This window comes from Fukomys damarensis, unplaced genomic scaffold (genome assembly GCF_012274545.1).
Source record: "Fukomys damarensis isolate Sample0158 unplaced genomic scaffold, DMR_v1.0_HiC HiC_scaffold_12, whole genome shotgun sequence".
Taxonomy (NCBI): Eukaryota; Metazoa; Chordata; class Mammalia; order Rodentia; family Bathyergidae; genus Fukomys; species Fukomys damarensis.
In genome coordinates, this window is record NW_022900924.1 from 18,351,992 (window position 1) to 18,376,802 (window position 24,811).

Consider the following 24,811-nt stretch of genomic DNA (forward strand, 5'->3'; position numbering starts at 1 on the left):
TGCGGGGGCAAACCTAGGCCTGCGCTAGGGCGCCTCGTCAGCCTTTCGCCGTTCCCGGTCTCCTGCCAAGTTCCCCCAGAATTCGCACGGCCACACGGCCCGCCGCTTCCCGCCGCCGGAGCGAGCAATCCTCGGAAAAGAGGTGGAATGCGCTGCCCACGGCGGGCTGGGCGGGGGAAGCCGGTCTGCTCTCCAGGAAGACACCGAGGTTAAGCCCTCTGAAGCAAGCCCAGGGTGAGAAAAGCCTCTTTTATTCGCCCAAGGGGCTTCTGGGCCACTTGGACAGAGGCCCAGGTTCCTGTCTCGTCCCCCCGCCCCGTCTTCTTGAAAAGCTTTTGAAAGGAACCGGAGAGGACGCTGCAACAGCCTGCTCCGGCCGGGGAGCAGGCGGCGGCCAGCATTTCACTCCCACGGACCATGGCAACCCCAGGAACTGCAAGCCTTGGCCGGGACGTGCGCTGTCAGGGGGGCCCGGGCTTCCTCCCCCTTCCCGATGGAAGGGGACCATCTAGAGGATGACCTCCGCGGCTGACCTTTATTCAAAGCACAGTGCTGCCCGGACCTCAGGCTCGCACAGAGCTGGGGAAGGAACCACGCTGGAAACGAGGAAGTCCGGAAAGCAGGCGTGGATCTGCGGGCCTCCCCGCCATTCCTGTCTTGAAGGACAAAATATTCTGGGACCTAATTCAACATCGCCCTAATGAACGAGCTGCACGGTGAGGTGACGGTAGTGCCCATGGATGCAGGATCCATGTTCCTGATCTGAAAGGTCAGATCGGGACCTCGGTCCCATTTGGTTATTTAAGACGGGTCTTGCTATGTAGTTCAGGCTGCCCTTGAACTCACCATGTGGCCCAGGCCGCCCTCAGCCAGCCTCCTGCCTCAGCCTGGAGTGCTGGGACCACAGGTGTGTGCCACCACACCCAGCCTTAAAAATTGTACTTTTAGGGCTGGGGATTTAGCTAAGTGGTTCAACCGCCTGCCTTGCAAGTACAAGGTCCCAAGTTCGATCCCCAGTACCCCCCAAAAAAAACTTGTATTTTTTAATAACCTACAACTGCCAGGACACAGTCGAAGTTATGCAAGGTGATCCATATCCGCATTTCCTTGGTTAATTTAGGGTTCTTTCCTTCTAGACCCATCACACTGAAACTCAGAAATACTATAAATTCACATTGGCTTAACTGACAGCAGAAATGTGATCCTAAGATCAAGAAACAGATTGACAGACTTCAAAGAATGCTTAGATTATTCACTTTAAGGAAGAAAAACTAGGCTCATACCCATGAAATGGGCCAGTACCCTTTTTTGGGGAGTGCGCTACTTTTTCCTGGGGTTCCAAGGCCCTCAAGAGAAGCATAAATATCCCAGTTCCGGGAAATAAAGTGTGGGCCTCTCAAGGGCCAGCACTGTATTTCTTTGAGTGTGTACGTTTAAATTTCTGCCTAAAAAATACATTTATGCTCCTGCAAAGACAAATTACCTAAAAATTCTTTTTCCAGTTAGCAAATCTGCAATTTATCCTACAGGTAGCATGGGTTTTGGTGCCCTATTTTGGTAGGAGCTGCATCTTACTTTGTCTGGTGAGCCCTGTTAATAGTGAGGTGTAGGACTGGGGATTTAGCTCAGTGGTTCCACTGCCTGCTTTGCAAGCTCAAGGTCCTGAGCTCAAAACCCAGTACCAAAAAAAAAAAAAACCCTTTAAAACAGTGAGGTGTAACCATAAACACCTCTGTGTTTGCTCTTTTCCCTCTATTCATTCTGCTAAGCAGATCCTTTTGAGGAATGGTTTTGAGACAGGGTCTCACTATGTAGTTGAGACTGACCTGGAACTCACTGTATAGCCCAGGCTGGTCTCAAAAACACAGCGATCCTCCTGCCTCAGCCTCCCGAGTGCTGGGATTACTGGTGTGCGCCACCAAGCCTGGATTGCTTATTAAAAATATTATGGGGCCGGGGATTTAGCTCAGTGGTTCGGTGGCCTGCCTTGCAAGCGCAAGGACCGGAGTTCAATCCCCGGTACCAAAAAATAAAATAAAAATATTATTGTGAGCTGGGCAAAGTGCACGCCCCATGTCTTGCCTCTGGAGGCTGAGGAAAGATTATTGCCCATAGTTTAAGGCCAACCTGGCCTGGCACCACTGAGCACCATGCCTTCTAGGCCCTTCTAGTTTTTGTTATTAAAAAACTGAATTCCAGGGCCAGGGATTTAGCTCAGTGGTTCCAGTGCCTGCCTCAAAACCACAAGGATCTTGCTGGGTGTGGTGGTGCACGCCTGTAATCCCAGCACTCAGGCTGAAGCAGGAGGATCACTGTGAGTTCAAGACCAGCCTGAACTACATAGTGAGACCCTGTCTCAACAACAACAACAAAAAAAGCACAAGGATCTGAGTTTGATCCCCCATACCAAAAAAAAAAAAAAAAAAAAAAAAACAAGCACTCTTGTGCACTAGCCAAGCACTCTCCCGTCATTCATGGACCAAAAGGCTGGCTCTGTGTTGGGCCTCTGCCACAACAGAAAGTCAATAGGCATTGCCTACAGTTGATATATAAATAATCATGCAAGTGTTTGTTTCTTTTTTTTTTTTTTTTTTTTTTTTTCTTTGGTACCAGGGATCAAACTCAGGTCCTTGTGCTTGTGAGGCAGGAGGCAGAACCACTGAGCTAAATCCCTGGCCCAGCAAGTACATTTTTAGAGAGAGGAAGTTAACTGAAACAAAAAGTAAAAGCATGAGCTGAGGGTGTAGCTCAGGGGCACAGCCCTGCTTGGCAAGTTCGAGGCCTCGAGTTCTATTCCCAGTATCAAAAAAAAAGCAAAAATGTAGTGGTTTTAGGATTAAGAGTAGGGAGGGATAGGGCAGAAAAACTCTGATTTTGGTTTTTTTGAAGAGGTTGCTGTCATTTTTTTTTTTTTTTTTTTTTTTTTTTTTTTTTTATAAAATTTGTACTTAGAGTTTCACTATGTAGTTGAGAATGACCTGGAACTCACCATGTAGCCCAGGCTGGAACTCACCATGTAGCCCAGGCTGGTCTTGAACTCACAGCGATCCTCCTGCCTCAGCCTCCCGAGTGCTGGGATTACAGGCATGTGCCACCATGCCGACTATGTCTTTACCATTTTTGCATTACTGGTGATTGAACTCAGGCCTGCAACTGAGCTACATCCTCAACCTCAACTTCCCTCTACCCTTTTTTTGAGGTAAGATCCTGCTGAATTGCCCAGGTTGGGCTCAAACTTGGGATCCTCTTACCTCACTCAACCTCTAGAACAGCTGGGATTTCAGACAAGCATCACATGTTTGGCCTGTATTTCATTTCTTAAAATCCTATGCATGCATTACTTTAATTTCTTTAAAAAATAGGAAGAGAGGCTGGGGATTTAGCTCAGTGGTTTGGTGGCCTGCCTTGCAAGCGCAAGGACCCAGTTCGATCCCCGGTACAAAAAAAAAATAGGAAGAGGGCCGGGGATTTAATTTAGTGATTCCGCCACCTGCCTTGCAAGAGCAAGGACCTGTGTGGTAGGGGGGCAGGGATTTAGCTCAGTGGTAGCACTCCTGACTCATAAGCACAATGTTCTGAGTTCACTCCCCAGTACCAAAAATAAATAAATTTTAAAATAGGGAGATATTAAAATCCTCATCTAGAATAAGTAGAGGGCAGGGCGTGGGGGCACACGCCTGTAATCCCAACACTTGGGAGGCTGAGGCAGGAGGATCGCTGTGAGTTAGAGACCAGCCTGGCCTACACTGAAGTTACAGAGCAGTCTGAACTACATAGTGAGACCCTGTCTCAAAAAAGCCAAATAAATAAATAAATAAATAAATAAGTAAATAAATAAATAAATAAATAAATAAATAAATTAAATAAATAAATAAATAAAAAAATAAAATAAAATAAAATAAAGTAAGTGGAGGGCCGGGGATTTAGCTCAGTGGTTCTGCTGCCTGCCTTGCAAGCCCAAGGTCCCAAATTCAATCCCCAGTATCAAAATAAAATAAGTAGAGAATATACTCAGCAATTTCCTCTACAAAATGATAGGTGTCCCTTGGGCATGGTGGTGCACTTCTGTGATCCTCTAGGAGGCTGACAGGAAGATCCTGAGTTCAAACCCATCCTGGACAATTTAGTGACTCAGCAAGAACTGGTATCAAAATAAAAATAAAAGGTTGTGGGCCGGACGTTTAGCTCATTGGTGCCACTCACTACCTCAAAAGCACAAGGTCCCAAGTTTGATTCCCGGTACCAAAAATAGAAAATAAAAGTAAAAGGCTCAGTGTGAAAGACCTGGGTTCTGTCCTCATTACAGCAAACAGACAAAATAAAAGGCTGGTGAAGGCTGGGCTGTCTGAGATAGCCTGCAGTCCCATCTCCTCAGGAGGGGAGGCAGGAGGAATCCTTGAGCCCAGGAGCTCCAGGCCAGCTTGTCCATATAGCTAACACCTGTCTCAAAAGGAAGAGTATAGGGCTGGGGATTTAGCTCAGTGGTGTCCCATGCCTGCCTCACAAGTGCAGGGTCCTGAGTTCAACCCCCAGTACTGCAAAAAAAAAAAAAGAACAGATATTCATTGCATCAAACTAAGCCAAGCAAAAGGAAGAAAACAATGATAACCCCACACATCTGGAGAAAAGTACTATAAATAATGTTTTAAAATGGATTCATTGCTGTTTAGAAAGATTCTAAGTCTGTTACTAAAGCACTTAGTGTTTTTATCTACATTCAAGGAAAATTTGGTATGAAATCCTGGTTGACAAATACTTTGGAAATTGTTCTAAAGATGTGAGGATTTATAGAGCTTTTAAAATAGAAATGAAGCTGGGTGTGGTTGTGCACACCTGTAATCCCAGCACTCAGGAGGCTGAGGCAGAAGGATCGCTGTGAGTTTGAGACCATCCTGGGTGATATGGTGAGTTCCAGGGCAGTCTCTACATAGTGAGACCCTGTCTCAAAAACTAAAAGAAAAAAAAAATAGAAATAAATACTGTCAAAACATAACACTTTCAATTAAGAGCAAATTTGCCTTTCCTTTCTCTTTAAGTTCCTGAACCACAGTAAAGAGCAACAATTTCAAATTTAACTCCTTTGTGTACATCATTGTGACACCATTAATAACATATCTATTTTTAATGTTTTTATTTTGTTTGTTTGCTTTGAGAGAGCCTCATTATGTACTTCAGCCTAGCCTTGAACTCAGTGTGTAGCCAGGATGGCCTCAAATTTGCAGTGATGCTCCTGCCTCAGCCTCCTGAATACCGCCATTACAAGTGTGCACCACCTAGGGCTGGTTTGCATTCTTGAAAATTGGTAAGAGCTGGGTGTGGTGGCACACACCTGTAATCCCAGCACTCAGGAGGCTGAGGCAGGAGGATTACCATGAGGCCAGCATACACTGCACAGTGAGACCCTCTCAAAAAAAATTAGATTTTCATCACAAAAAAATGATAAGTATGGGCAAGGTAATGCACACATGTTAAGTACCTTGATTTAGATATTTATATATAAAACATATATTATAAATATCTACAATTTTTACTCATCAATTAGTACTTTAAAAATAACAGGGCTGAAGATATAGCTCAGTGGCACCCCGCCTGCCTCACAAGTGCAAGGTCCCAAGTTCAATCCTGGTACCAAAAAAAAAAAAAAAAAAAAACCCAACAACAAAAAAGACTACTGTGCCACAGAATCATAGAAATGCCTGTGGTGGGAAGTTTCCAAGGGGTCCACTCCAGCCCAATTGTGAGAAGGCACAGACCAAAGCAGCAGCCCAGAGGTAAGGGTGAGGGCAGCTGACATTACAGAACCCTGTGCACAGGGCACTTTGTTAACGGAGTAGAGACAACATGGGCTTAAGAGATTGATTGGATTTAATTTAGTACTTTGTTATTCTTTCAACATTTTGCTTTTTTAAAAAATTCCATGAATGCTGAGCATGGTGGTGCAGGTCTGTGATCCCAGTGCTCAGAAGGATGAGGCAGGAAGATTGCTGTGAATTCCAGGTCGGCCTGGTCTACACAGTGAGCTCAAGGCCAGCCTGAACTACACAGCAAGACCCTGTCTCAAAAAAACCTAAATGAATATGATTCTGTGACTTTTATCCAGCAAAGCTAAAGATTTATGAAATTAGTGGTTGATGCAACAGTTTTAATCCAACAAATATTTGCTGAATGTATGGAAAGTGGATTTTATCTTCAGCTCATGAAGCCGACTCCAGTGCACGTGCGCACATGTTCACAGTAGCACGAGTCACACGAACTGAAAGGTGTGCACAGCCCAGGCATCCCATCACCTGACAAGTGGGTAAACAAGTGGGATGCACAGGCACAAGGGAACATTACTCAGCCACTAAAAACACTGGCCAGGTGTGGTGGTACCCACCTGTATTCTCAACCCTCAAGGAGGCTGAAGCAGGAGGATCTCAGTGTTCAACCCTAACTCAAAAACAAAAAGAAACAAACAAAAAAACATACTGATGCATGCTCCCAACCTGGATGACTCCCCCAAAATATTGTCCTGATCGAAAGAAGCTAGATACAAGCCAAAATCATAGGTTTGCTCTCCAGCACCCCCACCCAAATAATGTTAAAGTCATGTTAAGTAGGGTTTTTTGGGGGGTTTTTTTGGTTGTTTGTTTGTTTGTTGGGTTTGTTTTTGTTTTTTTTGGTGTTTTAGAACTTTTTGTTTGTTTGTTTTTGAGACATAGTCTTGATGTATGTCTACACTGGCCTTGACCTCACTATGTAGTCCAGGCTGGCCTCAAACTCACAGTGATCCTCCTGCCTCAGCCTCCCAAGTGCTAAGATTACAGACATGCACCACCATGCCTGGCTTTCATTAATTAGTTTATTGAACTTCTTATTACTAAGTTTTTGTTGTTGTTGTTGCTGTTTTGGGAGGTTTATTGCAGGTTTTTTTTAATTTGTCTTTTTGAGACAAGGTCTCACTACGTATTCCAGGCTGGCCTTGAACTCGTGGCAATCCTCCTGCCTCAGCCTTCCTAGTATTGAGATTACAGGTGTGGGCTGCCATACCTGGGGTTTTATTACCGAATGAATTTAACTGATTTCATACATCACTCTGTGTGAGTAGGAGTATATGTGTCTTCCTGGTATATGTTTTTAAATGTTAAGGCCAATTGGATACACATGGATACAATAATTGTTGTAAATGAAACATATCAGGATGTCTCAGAAAAAATACATTAAACAAAAGCAAGTTGAAGCTGGGCTTGGTGATATATTCCTGTAATCCCCACACTCTGGGAGAGACTAAGGCAGGGTTGATCCCAGCCTAGGTAATTTAGCAATGTAGTAAGACTCTGACTCAAAATAAAAGATAAATAAAAATGGTTGATGATGCACATCAGTGCAAAGGCCCTGGATTCAATCTCTAGTACCACATGTATACACTCAAGGAAAAAAAAAAGCAAGTAAACAAGGTTGAGCTGGGCATGATGGTGCTCCCTGGTAGGCTGAGGCGAGAGGATCACATTCAGGACCAGCTCGGCTAATTCAGGGTCTTAGTATGACCCTGGCTCAGGCCAGGGATTTAGCTCAGGGGCCCCACACCTGCCTTGTAAGCAAAGGTGCTGAGTTTGATCCCTGGTGCTAGGGGAAAAAAAAAAAAAGACCCTGGCTCAAAATAAAAATTAAAAAGAGATTTGGGAATGTATTTCAGCACAGAGGCCCTTGGTTCAATCTTCTATACTGAAGGAAAAGAAAAGATTTTGAATTATTTTTTCCTTTCTTCCCTGATTGGACCCTGTCTTAGTTACTGTACTTCCTCATTGCTGGGAAAAAAAAAAAAAAAAAAAAACCCACAACTTAAGGAGGGGTAATTTTTTTTTTTTTTTGAGACAGGGTCTCACTATGTAGTTGAGACTGACCTGGAACTCACTATGTAGCCCAGGCTGGTCTTGAACTCAGAGCGATCCTCCTGCCTCAGCCTCCCGTGTGCTGGGATTACAGGCATGCGCCACCACACCTGGCAGGAGTATTATTATTTATTTCTTTATTTTGTTTGAAACAGTCTCCCTGTGTAGCCCAGGATGGCCTTGAACTCAGCAATGCTCCTACCTCAGCCCGCCCCCCCGTGTGCTGTGATTACAGTGTGTGCCATACATGGCAGAGTAGTCCTTTTTTGTTGCTGTTGTTTTTGTTTTTTAGGAGTGGTGTATTTTACTCACAGTTTATAGAGGCTTTGGTCCACAGTCAGTGTCTCCAGCGCTACACGTCAAAGGCTAGCTTATGGCAGCAGGAGCAGAAAGATCAAGAGGGGAGGAGGGAGATCAACCCTTCCAGACCACGCTCCCAGGGACCTACCTGCAGCCCAGGCTTCACCTCCCAACATCGCGTTTAGTTCTAAACTCATCGGAGGACTACTCCAAGGTGAGACTCACACACTCACGGTCACATCACCTTCACCTTTCCCGCCGTGAGCACACGAGGCTTGGGGGGCATCTGGATATAAACCGTAACATTCCACTCTGGCCCCCAAAAGACTCACGCACATCCCTTTATGCAGAATGCATTCAGTCCATTTCTGAATGTTGTCAAAGTCCTAACAGTTTCGGTATTGCTGAAGATTCCTCTGAGATTTAAGACAAACTCTTAGCTGTGAGGCCCTGTAAAAATGCAAAAAAAGCTGAAAACTGCCTACATGCCAAAGCACAAGGTAAACATTCCCAGGCCAAAGGGAGAGATGGGGAAAAAAGAATGGGACCAAAGCAAGACAGAAGTCCAGCAGAGCAAAGAGTAAACTGTGTAGTCCCAGCTGCGGCACCCAGGGCAATCTGTGACAAGATACGAGCCTGTCGTGTCCCAAAGGGCTTGGGCGGCCCTGCCCCAATGGCACTGCTGTGGTGGCAGCTCTCAGGGATCCTCATTCCTGGCTGCTCCACCCTCTTGGGGTCTCCACGGTACGTTTTCGCACAGGGATGAGGCGGTCTGCTGCCAGCTGAAGACATAGCCAGGCCCTTTTGGATCTTGCTGGTGGCTGCAGAGGCCGGGGATTTAGCTCAGTGGTTCTCCTGCCTGCCTCACAAGCACAAGGACCCGAGTTCAATCCCTGGTACATCTGAGTGAGTGAAAGCCAGCCTGGGTTACATAGTGAGACCCTGTCTCAACAAAACAAAAGAACAAAGAGGTCTCAACAGTGAGTTGTTGTTGTTTTTTTTCTCCTTTTCAAAACTATTTTTGGAAACCTTGAAGCAGGCAGAGTAGCACTTATTCCAAGAGCACCTTTAGAGGGGCTGTTGTTGAGAAGCAAGTGGATTCACACTGCAAAAGCCTGGGCAAAGCCTGGTGGGTGGTGGCTGACACCTGTGATCCCAGCTCTCAAGAGCCTGGAGCAGGAGGATCACAAGTTTGAGGCCAGCCTGGACTACATGGCAAATTCGGGCCAGCCCAATCTGTGTAGTGAAACCCTGCCTCGGAAAACCAAGCCAAATAGCCAGGGATGTAGCTCAGTGTACTGCACCTGCCTGGCAAATGCAAGCTCCTGAGTTCATCTCCGGTACTGAAAAACTAACAAACAAACACAGGGAAAACAGGACTAGAGGCACCAGTACACTGCACATCACAAAAGGTCAAAGGCGAGACTAATCTGTGGCCCCGGCTTTATGTCACAGAACCCTAGTGGCCCCCTTTTCCAAATGTTGCCCCTGCTGCAGCCACAGGAAATTTTCTCAGCCAAGTTTGCATTTTTTCCAGGATACAATCTTCCAAAAGGTCAAATCTTCAAAGGTGCTTCAGTTGCCCACGTTCGTTCCAAGCCCTGAGCTCTGGGAGCTGAGGGTCGGGAAGAGGAAACAGCACTGTCTCTTTGGCTTTGGACCGGGACAAGGGGCTCAGAGACTGTCCCTGGTTCTCAGAGCCCCCCACTGGAATGTCATCTAAGCACCGCCCATCTAAGCTGCTTGCCCTCTTGAAACTAAAGCTTTTCCCTGCTAAGCAGTTTCAGGACAATAGCTGCTTCGAATTATCCGGCCACCAGTCAAAGTGGCCAGACTGTCCCTACGCGGTGACGGTAACAATAGCAGCTCAGTGATTCTCACAGTAATCTCTAAGAAAGGATTATTACAATTCTTTGAAAGTAAGGGGACTTTTTTCCACTTTTGTTTGTTGTAGTTGTTTTTGAAACAGGATCTTACTATGTAGCCCAGGCTGGCCTTGAACTACTATGTAACCCCAGGCTGGTCTCCAACTCATGACAATCTTCCTGCCTCAGCCTCCTGAGGGCTGGGACTATAGGCATGCATCACTACACTGGGGTCCACTTTTTTATCCCCAAATTTTTTTTTCTTTTTTCCTTTCTTGGTACCAGGGATCAAACCCAGGACCTTGTGCTTTTGAGGCACGCCTGGTGCCAGTGAGCTGAATCCCAGGCCCCTTTACTTCTTAAATTATCATCATTCTATTGGTAACCACAAACAGGTATTACAAATCACTACTCAGATCTTCCCCTTTGAGCTGTAGCTGCAGCTCAGAGAGTGTTTTCCCAGCGTGCCTAAGGCCCTGGGTTTAACGCTCAGCATAGCAAAAGAATGAAAAAGAAAGAAAATCTTCCACTCCATTGCCAGTTCACCAGGCCCTAAGCTTGTGAGTTCTGTTGGCATCACAAATCAGTTTTCTAGGTGTTACAGCACTTTTTTTTTTACTTTGTAAGTGTGTGCAAAGCATAAAAGCAAAAAGTGGCACCTTTGGTGTGAAAGTTAATTTTAGTTTAATAAACTCCTTTTGTCGGTATGAAGCAAGGCTTCAGGCTGCTAAGTTAACTTTCTCTGTTTACTTCAAGGATCTTAAGTGCAAAAGAAAATCACTTTGTATGTTTTTCATGATACAATTTTTTTTTTTTTTTGAGATAGGGTCTCATTATGTAGTCCAGGCTGGTCTTGAATTCACTTTGTAGCCCAGGCTGACCTCAAACTTGAAGTGATCCTCCTGCCTCAGCCTCCCATACCCAATACCAGTCCTTTCTTAAATTTTTAATTTTGAGATAGGGCCTCACTAATTCACTATACTAGCTTGGTGTGTTGGCATACACCTGTAATTTCAGTACCTGAGAGGCTGAGGCAGGAGGACCACCTAAATTGAAGCACAAATACCTGGGCTACAGAGTAAGTTCAAGGCCAGCCTGACTGCAAAGCTAAACCCTGTCTCAAAAAAAAACAACCAAAAAAACCCTGCGATTGACTAATTCACTAAATTGCCTAGACTGTGTTCAAACTTGTGTTCTTCCTGCCTTGGCCTCCCAAGTGCTATGATTACAGGCATGCATTACATAAATTAAATAAATTGTGTCTGAATAAATTTAATCACATATGATGTCGCCATCAGAAAGGAAAGTAAGATAGTCAAAATATCATCGTTCAAACGGAAAAAATAGAATCTTTTCATTGTAGAAAGTTTAGTCTTTCGAGCTGGGTGAGGTGCACACTTTCTGAAGGCTGAGACAGAAGAGTTGCAAGTTCAAGCCCCAGGCCTGGGCAATTTAGCCACTTAGTGAGGCCCTGTCTCAAAATAAAAAGTAAAAGAGCTTGGCGATATAGCTCCCTGGGTTCAATCCCTGGTATACAAGAGAAAAAAAAGGTTTACAATTGTAGACTGATGCCTGTAAAAAAAGTTACTTAGGAAACCACTGCCAGGAAAGCCAGCCACTTACATTTTCCATGTCTTCAAGCTAAAAATATGCTGGGTAATAACAAGCCACAGGGCTTGGCTCCAGATCCTGTGTCTGAATAGCAGAGACTAATTGCTTGTTACCACATTGTGTCCTGACACAACAGGAGGCAAAGTCCTTGTTATTATCCCCGTTTCACAGATTGGAGGACTGAGACTGGGTAAATTAAAGGCTCCAGACCACTGGACTGAGCATCAAGTAAGATCCAAATTAAAAGCGCATAGGCCAGGTCAGGGATTTAGCGTGGTGGTGCCGTCACCTGCCTTGCAAGCACAAGGACCTGAGTTCAATTCCCCCGTACCAAAAACAAAACGAAACAAACAAAAAATGCATAGGCCTTGCTACAAAATGGATGGCTGTGCCGGGCATGGGGGTGTGTGCCTGTAATCCCAGATATCAGGAGGCTGAAGCAAGAGGACTGCTGGGAATTCAAGACCAGCCTAGATTATGTAGTAAGTTTGAGGCCAGCCTAAATTACATAGTAAAACCCTGTCTCGGAAAACAAAATCAAGAATCGCAAGCTGGGGATTTAGCTCAGTGGTTTCACCGCCTGCCTGGCAAGCACAAGGACCCGAGTTTGATCCCCAGTACCAAAAAAAAAAAAATAATCCCAAGGTCCTGAGTTCAACCCCTGATAACACAAAAACAAAACAAAACAAAGCCAAAAACCAAAATGGCCGGGCGTGGTGGTGCATACCTGTAAACCCAGCACTCAGGAGGGTGAGGCAGGAGGATTGCCACAAGCTCAAGGCCAGCCTGGGCTGCATTCAGACTTTCAGCAACTCCTAAATTGAACACAGTGAAATTACTGCTAATCAATTTTTGTCTGAAAAACTTCAGCTTCGTATTGTTTGACCTGATGGTTTGTTTACCTTTCTTGTGGTAGAGGATCTGCATGAATCCAAAAGTGACTCTGTCTCTGTCCTTACTGGGGATGGAACCTTATCCATCCTAGACAAATATGCTATCCCTGAGCTACATCCCCAGCCCCTCTTTTTGTCTCTTTGTAGTATCATCCAAAACCAAAATCCTTCACAATACAATGTTTTGTTTATCCATCATCTATCTATCTGTCTATCTATTGGAGACTGGGTTTTGCTATGTAGTTCAGGCTGGACTTGAACTCATTATTTAGCCCAGGCTGGCCTCAAACGTGCAATAATCCTCCTGCCTCGGCCTCCTAAAGACTGGGATAAGAGGTGTGCGCCATCACACTGGGCACAGGGCCAGTTCTAATAGTTAAAACCATTTATTGCAATGCGTGGGCCTTCCACTGTATTATGGCTTCAAGAAATTTCATGTTATTTTTGTTGTTTCGTAGTACTAGGGTCAAAGCCAGGGGCACTGTATCTGTAATCTACATCCCCAGTCCTCAGGTTCACACTCCTCCTGCCTCAGGGTCCCAAGTAGCTGAAATTACAGGCCTGTGCCATCATGAAGTTTAATGCTTTTTGAAGTTACACTTGTTCTTATCTCTATTTGCCCACAGTCAAATGCATTCTCACAGGTGGTAGAATTCTCAGCCGGCCCTGATCGTCCTAGAGCACTTCGCAGTAGACATGTGGTTTTGTTTCAAGCGTTGGTGAAGGAACCCAGGGCCTCCACATGCTACATGTTTAATACAGGACACACAATTTACAGGTTTGTTTTATAATAGTCACCCAAAGAGTCAAATGCAGAGGAGGGCAAAAGCTCTGTCCACACACCACTAGAGACCCAAAGAATCCAGCCAAGGGCCTTGATCCCATGGCAGTGTCCTGCTCAAGTCCAGCTGAAGGTTGAAAGCCCAAGGCAGCATCCTCCAGAAGTCCAGCCAGAAGCCTGGAGCCCATGGCAACATCTCATGTCACATGGAGGGTCTGCACTGGGAAGGCCCAAAGGCCAGTGGTGGAAGCCAGAAAGCCTGGCCGGCAGAGCGAAGGGTCTGTGCCACCAGGCTGAGGGATCCACACTGGATCCAGGAAGTGACATTCAAGGTGAAGATCAGAGCTCCCTGACACAACAGCCATTCCCCGGGGACAGCGAGGACCTCCAAACAGTGGAGTTCATATCAGGAAAACCAGCCTCGGTGTGCTTCTCCAAGAAAATAAACAACATGCAATCTTCCCTTCCAGTTCTCTTTTTATGCCATTGGTAATAATCCTCAGGTGGGGCCTGCATGCCCAGAGCCATGCTAACTCAGCTCAGCTGGTTCCAAGTTCACCATTAGTCAGCTCACCACACTAGGCAAGCCCTCTGCCATGGAGCTCTGCCCCAGCTCTAGATTCGGGGTAGGGACCATGGACTGCCCCTCTATTAGTTAACCATATTGTTTCTCTTCCCCTAGGTCTGGAAGTCTTATTTATTTCCTGTGGCTCCCAGCAAAGTGGATGAAACAGGACAGGTTTCTATTATCAGCAATCGATCATGCGACACATGCACATCAACTTGAACTTGAACTTGACCCTCTGGGCCAGTCATGAAACAAATTCTTGGAAGAGCAGTTTGTTCATGCAGACCAAATGGATAAGATTAGAGTGTTTAGAAAATTCAGTGTGCTAAAATTAGGTAGGCTTGTTAATATTATTTGACATTCTTATCCCAGCAGTTTCTGATTTCAAACAATATCTCATTTCACTTAATTTTTTTGCTGTTCTAGAAGTTTCTGATTTTTAATTTCAGTTCTAAAATAGGTAAGTTTCAAAACAGTTTTAAAATATATGAATATTTTAAAAATATTTTTCAAACGCTCATAGGTGGTAGACTGAATAGATTCCTCTAAATGATCATGTGATATATGAGAATCTTCAATTAGAGAATAATATTTTGTTTGAAATTACAGCACATGGCAGCAGACTGGACAATGGAGCCAAAATATTTTGTAGCTCATCTCATCAATGGAGCCAAAATATTTTGTAGCTCATCTCATCAAGAGGGAGAATGTGCTGGGCATGGTGGTACACACCACTCTCAAAACAGAAGGAAAGACTTCCAGGAGTGGTGGTGAACATCTGCAATCCCAGCACTTGAAAGGCTGAGGCAGGAGGGTTACCATGAGTTCAAGGCCGACCCAGGCTACATAGTGAGTTCAAGACCATCCTGAACTACATAGTGAGACCCTGTCTCGAAAAACAAAACAGGGCCAGGGATTTAGCTCAGTGGTTCCCCCGGCTGCCTTGCAACCACAATGTCCTGAGTTTGATCCCCGATACCAAAAAAACAGAACAGCCAGGCTTGGTCAGGCATGCCTGTAATTCCAGCACTCAGGAGGCTGAGGCAGGAGGATCACTGTTTGAGACCAGCCTGGGCTACACAGTGAGTTCCAGGTCAGTCTCAACTACATAGTGAGACCCTGTCTCAAAAAGCCAAACGAAACCAAAACAAACAAACAAAAAACAAAAAAAAAGGTGGGCAGGCTTGGAATGTAGCTCACTGTGAAGGTTCTGAGTGAAGTACTCAGTACTGCAAAATAAATAAACAAATATAAATAAAAGAACTATACAATAACCAAGTAAGGTGAATCCAAACAATGCAAGATTGGTTTGTCATTTAAAAATCCATTAATGTGGATCAGGGATGTAGTTCAGTGGCACTGCGCCTGCCTGGCAAGCGCAAGGTTCTGAGTTCCATTCCCAGTACTGGGGGGAAAAATGTAAGACACTGAATCAATGGAATAAAAGTTAGAAACTATATGTAGTCTTGATGTAGATAAGGCGTTTGACAAAATTTGATACTGTTTATATAAAAATATTCAACAAACTTCCCACTGTAACTGATGAATATTCAATAGAATCTTTATGTTTTGTGCCTGTAATTATCTATGCATTTCCTTTCTAAAATACAACTGGTTTTGATGTTTCTTAAGAACACAAGAAGGCCTCCTGACGTCCTCAACATGCCCAGGAATGAAGTAGTCCCACAAAGAACATGAATGAACTTGAAATTTTACTCTGAACATCAGGGTTCAGAATTAATTTAGAAAATGGCTTCGATTTATCCAAAGTGAAATTCAGTACGTGGTGAAGAAAATTTAGGAGAGGGTAAAACGCAGAATCGAGAGTTGGAAGCGGGGCGCAGTAGTACACACCTGTAGTCCAGCACTTTGGGAGACAGAGGCAGGAGGGTTGCGCGTGTGAGCCCAGGGTGGAATTCAAACTCTTAATCTGCGTTATGGGTTGGAACTACAAAATCCTGGAGGGTCTGCAAGGTGATTGGATCGCGGCGGTGGGGGAAGACAGCTGATTTGCGGGTAAGAAGTGAGCCCAGTCGGAGGCGGGTCTCGGGGGCGTGGCCTGGATGGTTTGTGTCCTTGGGGCTTCTCCCTTCTCACCCTGCTTCTAGCCCACCTGGCGTGAGCTGCGCCCTTCTCCGCCTCGCCTTCCTGCCTTGGAACCAGCCGACCAGGAACTGTAACCTACAAACCTCTCCTCCTTTGCTTGTGAAAGAGCAATGAGAACATCAACCAAGACCCTCCGTGCAGGAATCCTCTGCCCTACCAAGACGTCCAGACCTCCAGGCAGGTGTGTCAGCACTGAGCACACCCCACCCAGCACCCCACCCTCGGTCACTGAGGAACAAGTAGGCTGTGTGGGCCTTTAAATGAGTCACTCGCCCAACAGGACTTGTGCGGAGCGCTTGTCCATGGGCCAGGCATTGTTCTAGGCTGGGGGCTGTTTCAGGGGAGGAAGAGATACCTGCTCCTGTGGACTTAGACTCTGGAGTGGGAATGCGGACAGTAAAAAGTAGTGGATGTTGGAGAGCAAAACGTGCTGTGAAGGGGAGAGAACAGATTCCGGGGCTTGGGGAGTGGTGGTGTTTGTTTGTGAAAGAGACTGGCTATGCGGCTCAGGTTGGCCTTGAACTTGAGGAGATCCTGCTGCCTCAGCCTCAGAAGAAATAAAAGCCCAAGAAATTTCTCTTTTGATTTCTCTAATATGAAGTTCTTATTTCTTTTCATTTATTTTTATACTATGGGGGAAGGAACTCAGGACCTTGCGCTTGCAAGGCAGGTGCCTGCACCACTGAGCTAAATCTGCACCCCTAATATGAGGTTTTTAACTGGAGCTCCAGGGACCATTTGGATAGAACTCATGGAAACTTACTATTTCCTTTAGTTATGATCACAGGTAATAAATTCTCTCCTACTCTTTGCATCTCTAAGTCACAAAGCCATGTTAGGTTTTCTTTCTTTTGGTTTTTTGAGGCAGGGTCTCACTGTATAAGTGCAAGCTGGCCTTGAACTCTCAGTGATGCTCCTGTCTCAGCCTCCCAAGTGCTGGGATTACAGGTGTGGGCTATCATGCCTGGCATTCTTTTCTTTCTTCCTCTTTTTTTTTTTTTTTTTTTTTGGTACTGGGGATCGAACTCGGGCCCGTGCACTTGAGAGGCAGGTGGTGGAACCACTGAGCTAAATCCCTGGCCCCTTTTCTTTCTTTTATAAACTTTATTAGTATATATTTGCACTACTATTATGTAATTATGACATGCATTTTTGGAAACTTCTGCATATATATTGCATTTAATGACTTTTATATCTCCCAGGTTAGGTTTCAACTACCCTAATATAGTAGGGGCTTGGTTTCTTCCAAATGTTTATAAATAAAAGCTGGAAAGTAACCTGCACCCAACAATGAACAGAAGTGTCATTGCTGCTGGGAGCCCAGCCCAGTACTGGCCTAACAGGCATGGCAAGGACAGAAGGAAACCTGTTACCAGCTTATGAGAAACACGGCCCCGGTCTCATCCCACAACCTGTCCCAACCCACTTTCATGTCTTTCTCACTTATGACTAATGAACTCTCGTCCACAACTTGAGAAGTCACTGTGGTGTGATGTCACCCATGGAGTGGTCTCTGCTGGGCACTGTGGAAGGCCATAGCCTTTCTATTACAAAAGTGCCCAAAGCAGCTGGGTGTGGTGGCCCAAGATTGTAGACTGTAATCCCTACTCAGAAGGCTGACATAAGAGGATTACTGCAAGTTGGAAGCCAGCCTGGGCCACATGGTGAGTTCGAGGCCAGCCTGGGCTCTGTAGCAAGATGCTATCTCAAAAAACAAACAGGCCGGTGTGGTGGTGCACGCCTGTAATCCCAGCACTCGGGAGGCTGAGGCAGGAGGATCACCGTGAGTTCGAGATCAGCCTGGGCTACATAGTGAGTTCCAGGTCAGTCTCAACTACATAGTGAGACCCTGTCTCAAAAAAACAAGACAAAACAAAAACAAACAAAAAATATGACTGCACCCACCTCCCTCCCTGACCCCCGTGGTACTGGGGATTGAACCCGGAGCCTTTGCACTAAGCTATATTTCCAGCCATTTTATTTTATTTTATTTTTTATTTTGAGACAAGGTCTCACTAAATTGCTAAGTTGCCCATGCTGGGAGAACTCTCGATCCTCCTGCCTCCATGTCCTAAGTAGCTTTACAGGTAGGCACCACCATGCTCTGTGGTTAAACATATTGACAGTGAATTTTGTATAAAAAATGCATTTCTGCTAGACACGGTGGTGCTTGCCTGTAATTTCAGCATTTTGGGAGGCTGAGGCAGGAGGATTCCAAGTTCCAGCTGAGTCTAGGAAACTTAGCAAGACAATATCTCAAAATTTAAAAACTCAAAAAAGAGGACTGGGGATTTAGCTCAGTGGTTCCACCACCTGCCTTGAAAGCTCAATGACCCAAGTTGGATCCCTGGTACAAAAAAAAAAAAAAAAAAAAAAAAAAAAAAAGAGCTGAAGATATGGCTCAATGCAATGCAAAGGTCCTGGGCTTAATTGCCAGTACCCCCACCCCAACACACACAGTTCAATAAAAGGAAAAAAAATAACATTGTTTTTCTAATTTATTAATAAAACCAAGTGACATGTTAAGGCATAGTAAACTAAATCTGGGAAGTAATTAGTAAAACCATTTACACAAAAATTAACTTGGAGGGCCAGGGATTTATCTCTGTGGTGCTACTGCCTGCCTCATAAGCACAAAGTCCTGAGTTCAATCCCCGGTACTAAAAATAAAGAAGTAAACTTGGAGAATTGTTAAGATTATTGGTTTATTAAAATCATACCACCTAAATCCATGAAGGAATTAATTTTTCAAGTTTCAGTCAATAAACCACATTATTGGATATCAGAAGGTAAACTTGGCAAAAAGTTTTGCTGAAAACAAAACATTATACCAGCTGAGCATGGTGGTGCACTGCAACAGTTGGGAGGCTGAGGCAGGATTGCTGCAAATTCAAGGCTAGCCTAGGCTTCATAGTGAGTTCAAGGCCAGCATAAACTTCAAAAGAAGATCCTGTCTCCAAAAACAACAAAAGCAAAAACAAACAAAAACAAACAAAAAACAACATACCGAAATCGTCACTTCATTAAAGAAACTATTTGACTTGAAATAATTTCAAACTTTTTTTGGGGTACTGGTAATCAAAGCCAGGACCCTGCACATACTAGGCATGGACACTATTGCCAAGCAACCCATCCAACCTCTGAATTTGAAATCTTTTAATCAAATTTCTTTCTTCTTAAGAAATTTTTTTTGGTACCAGGGTCAAACTCAGGACCCTGTGCTTGCAAGGCAGGTGGCAGCACCACTGAGGTAAATCTGTGGCTGAATTTGAAATTTTTACTGCCAAACATACCATTAACAAATTAAAATAAAGATGACAAATTGGAAAATAAAATTTTGCAACACGTGTTTCAAAAGGTACATATCTTAGCCAGGCATGGTGGAGCGTGCCTATAATCCCAGCACTTGGGAGGCTGAGGCAGGAGGATCGCTGTTGAGTTCGAGACCAGCCTGAGCTACATAGTGAGTTCCAGTTCAGTCTCAACTATATAGTGAGACCCTGTCTCAAAAAACCAAAAAAGAAAAAAAAAATGTTTGCTGGGCTGGGGATTTGGCTCAGTGGTTCTGGTGCCTGCCTTGCAAGTGCAAGGACCCGAGTTCGATCCCTGGTACCAAAACAACAACAAAATAAAAATAAAAAATGTTTGCTGTAGCATTAACAACAAATATTGTAAACAATATGGAATAAAAAGTAGAATATACTGTGTAGCTGTTAAGAATAATAGATTTTGTAGAAGGAAAAAATGGAAACAAAGCTTTTGTACATACATAGGGAAGGGAGGGGTCAAGGAGGGGAATGGGAGAAAATAAAATAAAAAAAAAAAAAAAGAATAATAGGGCCCGGGATTTAGTGGTACTGCCGCCTTCCTTGAAAGAGCAAGGACCTGAGTTCAAGCCCCAGGACCAGGGAAAAAAAAATAGATTCCAAATATGGAAATAAAGTGCTATATAGAATGACATCACATTTGTTACATATACTTACATATATAAAACATTAAAAAAAAAGAAAACCAAAGCCCTCAGGCTGGGGGTGTAGCTCAATGGTAGAGTACTTGCCCTGGGTTCCATCCCTGCCTCTGAGAAAACAAATAACCTCCCTCCAATTTAGTTACATATATTGGTGCACAAAAATGAAAGGGTTAGCAAATACTGTTAGACTTTGTTCAGTAGCAAGAGTTTATTTATATGGGGTAGTATGACTTATTTATTGTGGTACTGGAGATCAAACTCAGGACCCCCCACTTGCCAGGCAGGGACTGTATTATTTTTTTAACCAAATATCTCCTCAGTAATTTATAATGGCTTTGCAGTAATGTGTAACAAATAAGCAGCACTGGAAAATTGGTTGTAAGATGATATATACATATTTCAAGTGGTATTGAAAGCCACACTAATGGATAATAAACATTGGTTATTAACATGCTAATGACGCTGCTCATTTAATGAGAAATAAAAGTAATTTATGGATGGATACTTTAAAAATAAAGGGTTACCAAACTGAGCAATGATTTTTATTTTTCTTTTTTGGTTTTCTCACTCTGTAGTTTGGGCTGGCCTTGAAGTCACTGCAGCCCAGGATGACCTCAAACTTGTGGTGACCCTCCTTCCTCAGCCTCCTGAGTGAGTGCTGGGATACTGGCTTCGGTACTGACAGCTACAGTAACAGTGCTTTATTGGCTAAACTTCCCTGGAGGGGTGGTGAGCAGTGGTCTTTCCAACCCCAGACCACACCCACCTTGTCCTGCTCAAGTTGCCTGTCCCTGAGGATGGACACAGGGTCCTGCCAGCCCTCCTTGTCCTTCAGAAACAGTCATAGTCTCTTTTTTTTGGTACTGGGGATCGAACTTGAGACCTTGCACTTCTGAGATAGGCGGCGGAACCACTGAGCTAAATCCCTGGCCCATGTCACAGTCTCTTTCTTTTGTGTGTGTGTGTGTGTGTGTGTGTGTGTGTGTGTGTGTGTGTGTGTGATGTGAGAGTCTAGACGAAATCCCTCCTAACAGATGTCACCACTCTGTACTGGAAAAAAAATGTACAGCAACTAACAGAAGAGAAAAGATATGTATGAATTTTACAGAGATGCTATTTTTTAAATCATAAAATCCACACATAAAGAATCTGAATGTGAACGACAAAAACCTGTCCTGCAAGCTGTATGGGTGGGAAGGTCTTTAAGCTTAATCTCGTGTTGCAACCTCTCTCCATCCCCTCTCCCAGATGCAGTCATTTCTTTTGGAGACCCAGGAAAAAGATTTTCTTCTTCCTTCCTCTTTCCTTCTTAAAGACAGCTGCAAATTTTCCCCAGTACCATTGCCTGTAATCCTCCACTCTGGGAGGCTGAGGCAGAAGGATTGAAAGTTCACACCCTAGTCCAGGTGTGGTCATGCATACCTGTGATCCCAACACTTGGAAGGCTGAGGCAGGAGAACTGCCACAAGTTTGAGGCCAGCCTGGACTACACAGTAAGACCTTGTCTCAAACTACCACCCTTCAAAAAAAGCTGAAGCCCAGCCTCAGTAATTTAGCAACTTAGTGAGACCCTGTCTAAAAATAAAAAATAAAGGGCTGGGGATGTCGCTCAGTGTGAAGGCTCTAGGTTAACGATCCCTAGAGTACGGAAAAAAAAAGGTATTTATAATCACTTTAACAACATAACTTAAAACATTTGAAGTGAGTTTATACTATTAAATGAAGTGAAGAAAGGGCCGGGGATTTAGCTCAGTGGTTCAGTGGCCTGCCTTGCAGGCACAAGGACCCGAGTTCAATCCCAGGTACCTCCCCCCGCAAAAAATAAATAAATAAAGTGAAAAAAAACATAGGTTGCATGAAGATAATGGGTTCTTAAAAACTGAGTCGTGGCCTACAAGGAACTAGGATACTAAAAGTTATGAGATCACCTTTGGTGCTTTTTTTTTTTGGAACTGGGGATCGAACTCAGGACCTTGCGCTTGAGGCAGGCGCGGTGCCAGTGAGCTAAATCTCCACCCACCTTTGTTGCTTTTGCAAGACAGAAAAACAAAATTGATTCTAGCAATGAACTTGAAGAAATTAGAAGAAAGTTGACAGTACTTTAGCCATGGGAGAAAGGCAGCCTCTTTGAAGACAGGAGAAACAGGCCTGTTTTGGTACAGGAGGGGCCTTCCACTTACCTGCTAAGGAGATGACAAAGAGGTGGTGTTGCTTCAGCAACTATGTCACAAGCCACATTCCTCTTCTCCCAAGGCAGAGATTACATTCAAATCCCCATCCCGAAGAATCTCACAAGCCCAGGCAGGAGGCTGGCCTCCACCCAGAGTGCTCTCTGCAGGCTGCATTTCGAGGCAGGCACCTCCTCAGGCAATGCAACCCTTTCTCACCTATCAGTTGTCTCATTTTAACTTATTCTGGATTGCTTTAGTATTTATCATCATATTTAAAAAAATCACTTAGGGCTGGGGATTTAGCTCAGTGGTTCCACTGCCTGCAAGGACCCCAGTTCGATCCCCAGTACCCCCACCCCACAAAAAATCACTGAGGTTAAGTGTGGTGGTGCAGAGTCAAAATCCCAGCTACCTACGAAGTTGAGACAAGTTCAAGGCCAGCCTGGAAGATTGAGTGCAATCCTGTCTCAAAATTAAAAATAAAGTTGGGTGTGGTGTCACATGCCCGTAGTCCTAGCCTTCAGGAACCTGAGGCACAAGATCGCTGAGTTCCAGGACAGCCTGGACTGCATAGGAAGACTCTGTCTCAATAAACAAACAAACAAACAGTCAGAAGTTTGGGCTGCCCTTTGTAGCCCAGGCTGGCTTTGATTACAGGTGTGCACTGCCACACCCAGCTAGGAAATACATTTTAGTGCTTTTTTTTTCAGTACCAGGGTTGGACCTCAGGACCTTGTGCTTGCCGGGCACGTGCACTGCCACTGAGCTAAATCCCCAGCCCTAGGAACCACATTTTAAACACTAACAATTCCTTTGACCTCTTTGTGCTACCTGATCTTTTCTTCCCTGTGGTAGGTTAACTGATAGAAACACTGAGGAAGGCAATGTAGATAAAAGTGCAAACTACTGAATATTACCTTTATTATGCACTTAAACTCAAGAGAAAAAAAACCAAAACTATTCAACATTCTATTCTAATATGATCTATGAGGCCCTTAAAGTTAATTCTACCTTTCATATAATTTTCTTTCCTTTTTTTATAGAGCCGTAAATGTGATTACTCAAATTCTCAAAAATTTTCTATTTTGCTCCCTCTGTTGGCTTAGAAGCAGAATAACACTACCTAAGACTAGTGATTCAAGATCATGTGCCCAAGAATAAAGACGTAATAGCATTTCACATAAAGAAAACAATTAGTCTCAGCTGGGCCTGGTGGCGCACGCCTGTAATCTCAGCACTCGGGAGGCTGAGGTAGGAGGATCACTGTGAGTTCTAGACCAATCTGGATTACACAGTGAGTTCCAGGGCAGTCTGAATTACATAGTGAGACTCCTGTCTCAAAAAACCAAAAAACAAACAAACAAAAGCAATTAGTTTCAGCTATAACTTATGTACCTGACATTTTTGTTTTGTTTTGTTGTTTTGAGACAGGGTCTCACTATGTAGTTGCGACTGACCTGGAACTCACTATTGTAGCCCAGGCTGGTCTGGAACTCACAGTGATCGTCCTGCCTCAGCCTCCCAAGTGCTGGGATTACAGGCGTGCACCACCACACATGGCTGTATCTGACACTTAAAAGCAATGTGTAGTGGTGCACACCTGTAATCGCATCACTTGGGAAGAGGCTGAGGCAGGATGACTGCTGGGAGTTTCAGGTAGGCCTAGGCAACACAGAATTCAAGGCCAGCCTGAACTACTGAACTATAGAGAGACCCTGCCTCAAAAACAGAAAACAAGCAAATAAAAAACCAAAACAGGAGAAGAAAAAGCAGCCAATTTGCTTGTAATATTCTGAGTTCAAATTCAAATTATTATTTTTATAGGTACCCTCTTTCTATTTTTTCCCCCTCAAATAACTGCTTAAGGCCGGGGATTTATAATAATTAACTTAAAAGATTCTGCTGTTTCTATATTAAGGCTGAATGAAGTCCACTGAATGTACCTAAACTTGCAATTTTGTTTCGTTTGTTACCACTAACTTTGCTAGCAAAATTTTCTTCCAAACTTAAAGGTAAAAACTTAATTGTGAAGCCTTTTTAAAAAATTATGTATGAAAATTTATTAAACTGCTGTACCCATACCTGTATATTAAGCTCATATATGAAGAATGAAGTTACAAAAAGCACAAGTGTTATTAAAATTGATGCCTGTAAATCTTACAAAAATATCCCAATAGGATAAAGCTGCCCATCCCTGATTTTTCTCATTTGGTTGTCGGAGTTGAGATATGAATTTAAAATGGCTAGATTTTTCTTTTAAAAAGTGATATATTAAACTTATATACAGGATAATTAGCAAAATGTAGAAAGGGAAAACAACGTACAAAAGACATAAAAAACGTCACTCTTGAGGGACACCCACAATCCAAAAATAGTATAAACCTTAAACGAAGCATCTTTACCCCTGCCCGTTTCGCCGCTGAGGAGAAGCAGCGGTGGCCGGACCTGGGAGGCGGTGGCTGTCCAGCTCTGTCACTCGGAAGCCTTCCTGCTCTTCTGCTGGCTGCGGGGCGAGTTCTTGAGCAGGCTGCGGATCCTCAGGTACACGCCGGTGGACTCGGCCATGTTCTCGAACTCGAAGGGCGTGATGCCCCTGGCGAACCTGCTCATGTCCGGGACGGGGCTGTGGCGCTGCGTGGCCGCCGGGGGCCTGGAGTCCCCGTTGCGGACGCCAC

General features: G+C 44.3%; 1 protein-coding gene and 1 long non-coding RNA gene across 3 annotated transcripts in view; one reads left to right on the plus strand and one right to left on the minus strand.

Annotated features, from left to right (window-relative positions):
* The first annotated feature begins 6 nt into the window (after positions 1 to 6).
* On the plus strand, positions 7 to 16,560 carry LOC104848418. Of its 2 annotated transcripts, none has more exons than XR_004516802.1 (4): positions 7 to 769; positions 8,164 to 8,385; positions 13,167 to 14,224; positions 15,522 to 16,560. It is a non-coding gene; the product is annotated as an uncharacterized LOC104848418 (long non-coding RNA). The 2 variants fall into 2 exon arrangements; XR_004516803.1 differs by lacking the exon at positions 15,522 to 16,560 and adding an exon at positions 14,499 to 14,661.
* A 7,974-nt stretch (positions 16,561 to 24,534) lies between these two features.
* The window catches only part of Zcchc8 (zinc finger CCHC-type containing 8), a 21,734-nt gene continuing 21,457 nt past the window's right edge, over positions 24,535 to 24,811 (minus strand). The window contains exon 15 of the mRNA XM_033762680.1: positions 24,535 to 24,786. Coding sequence (XP_033618571.1) covers positions 24,535 to 24,786 — 252 coding nt within the window. The remainder of the gene's footprint in view (positions 24,787 to 24,811) is intronic.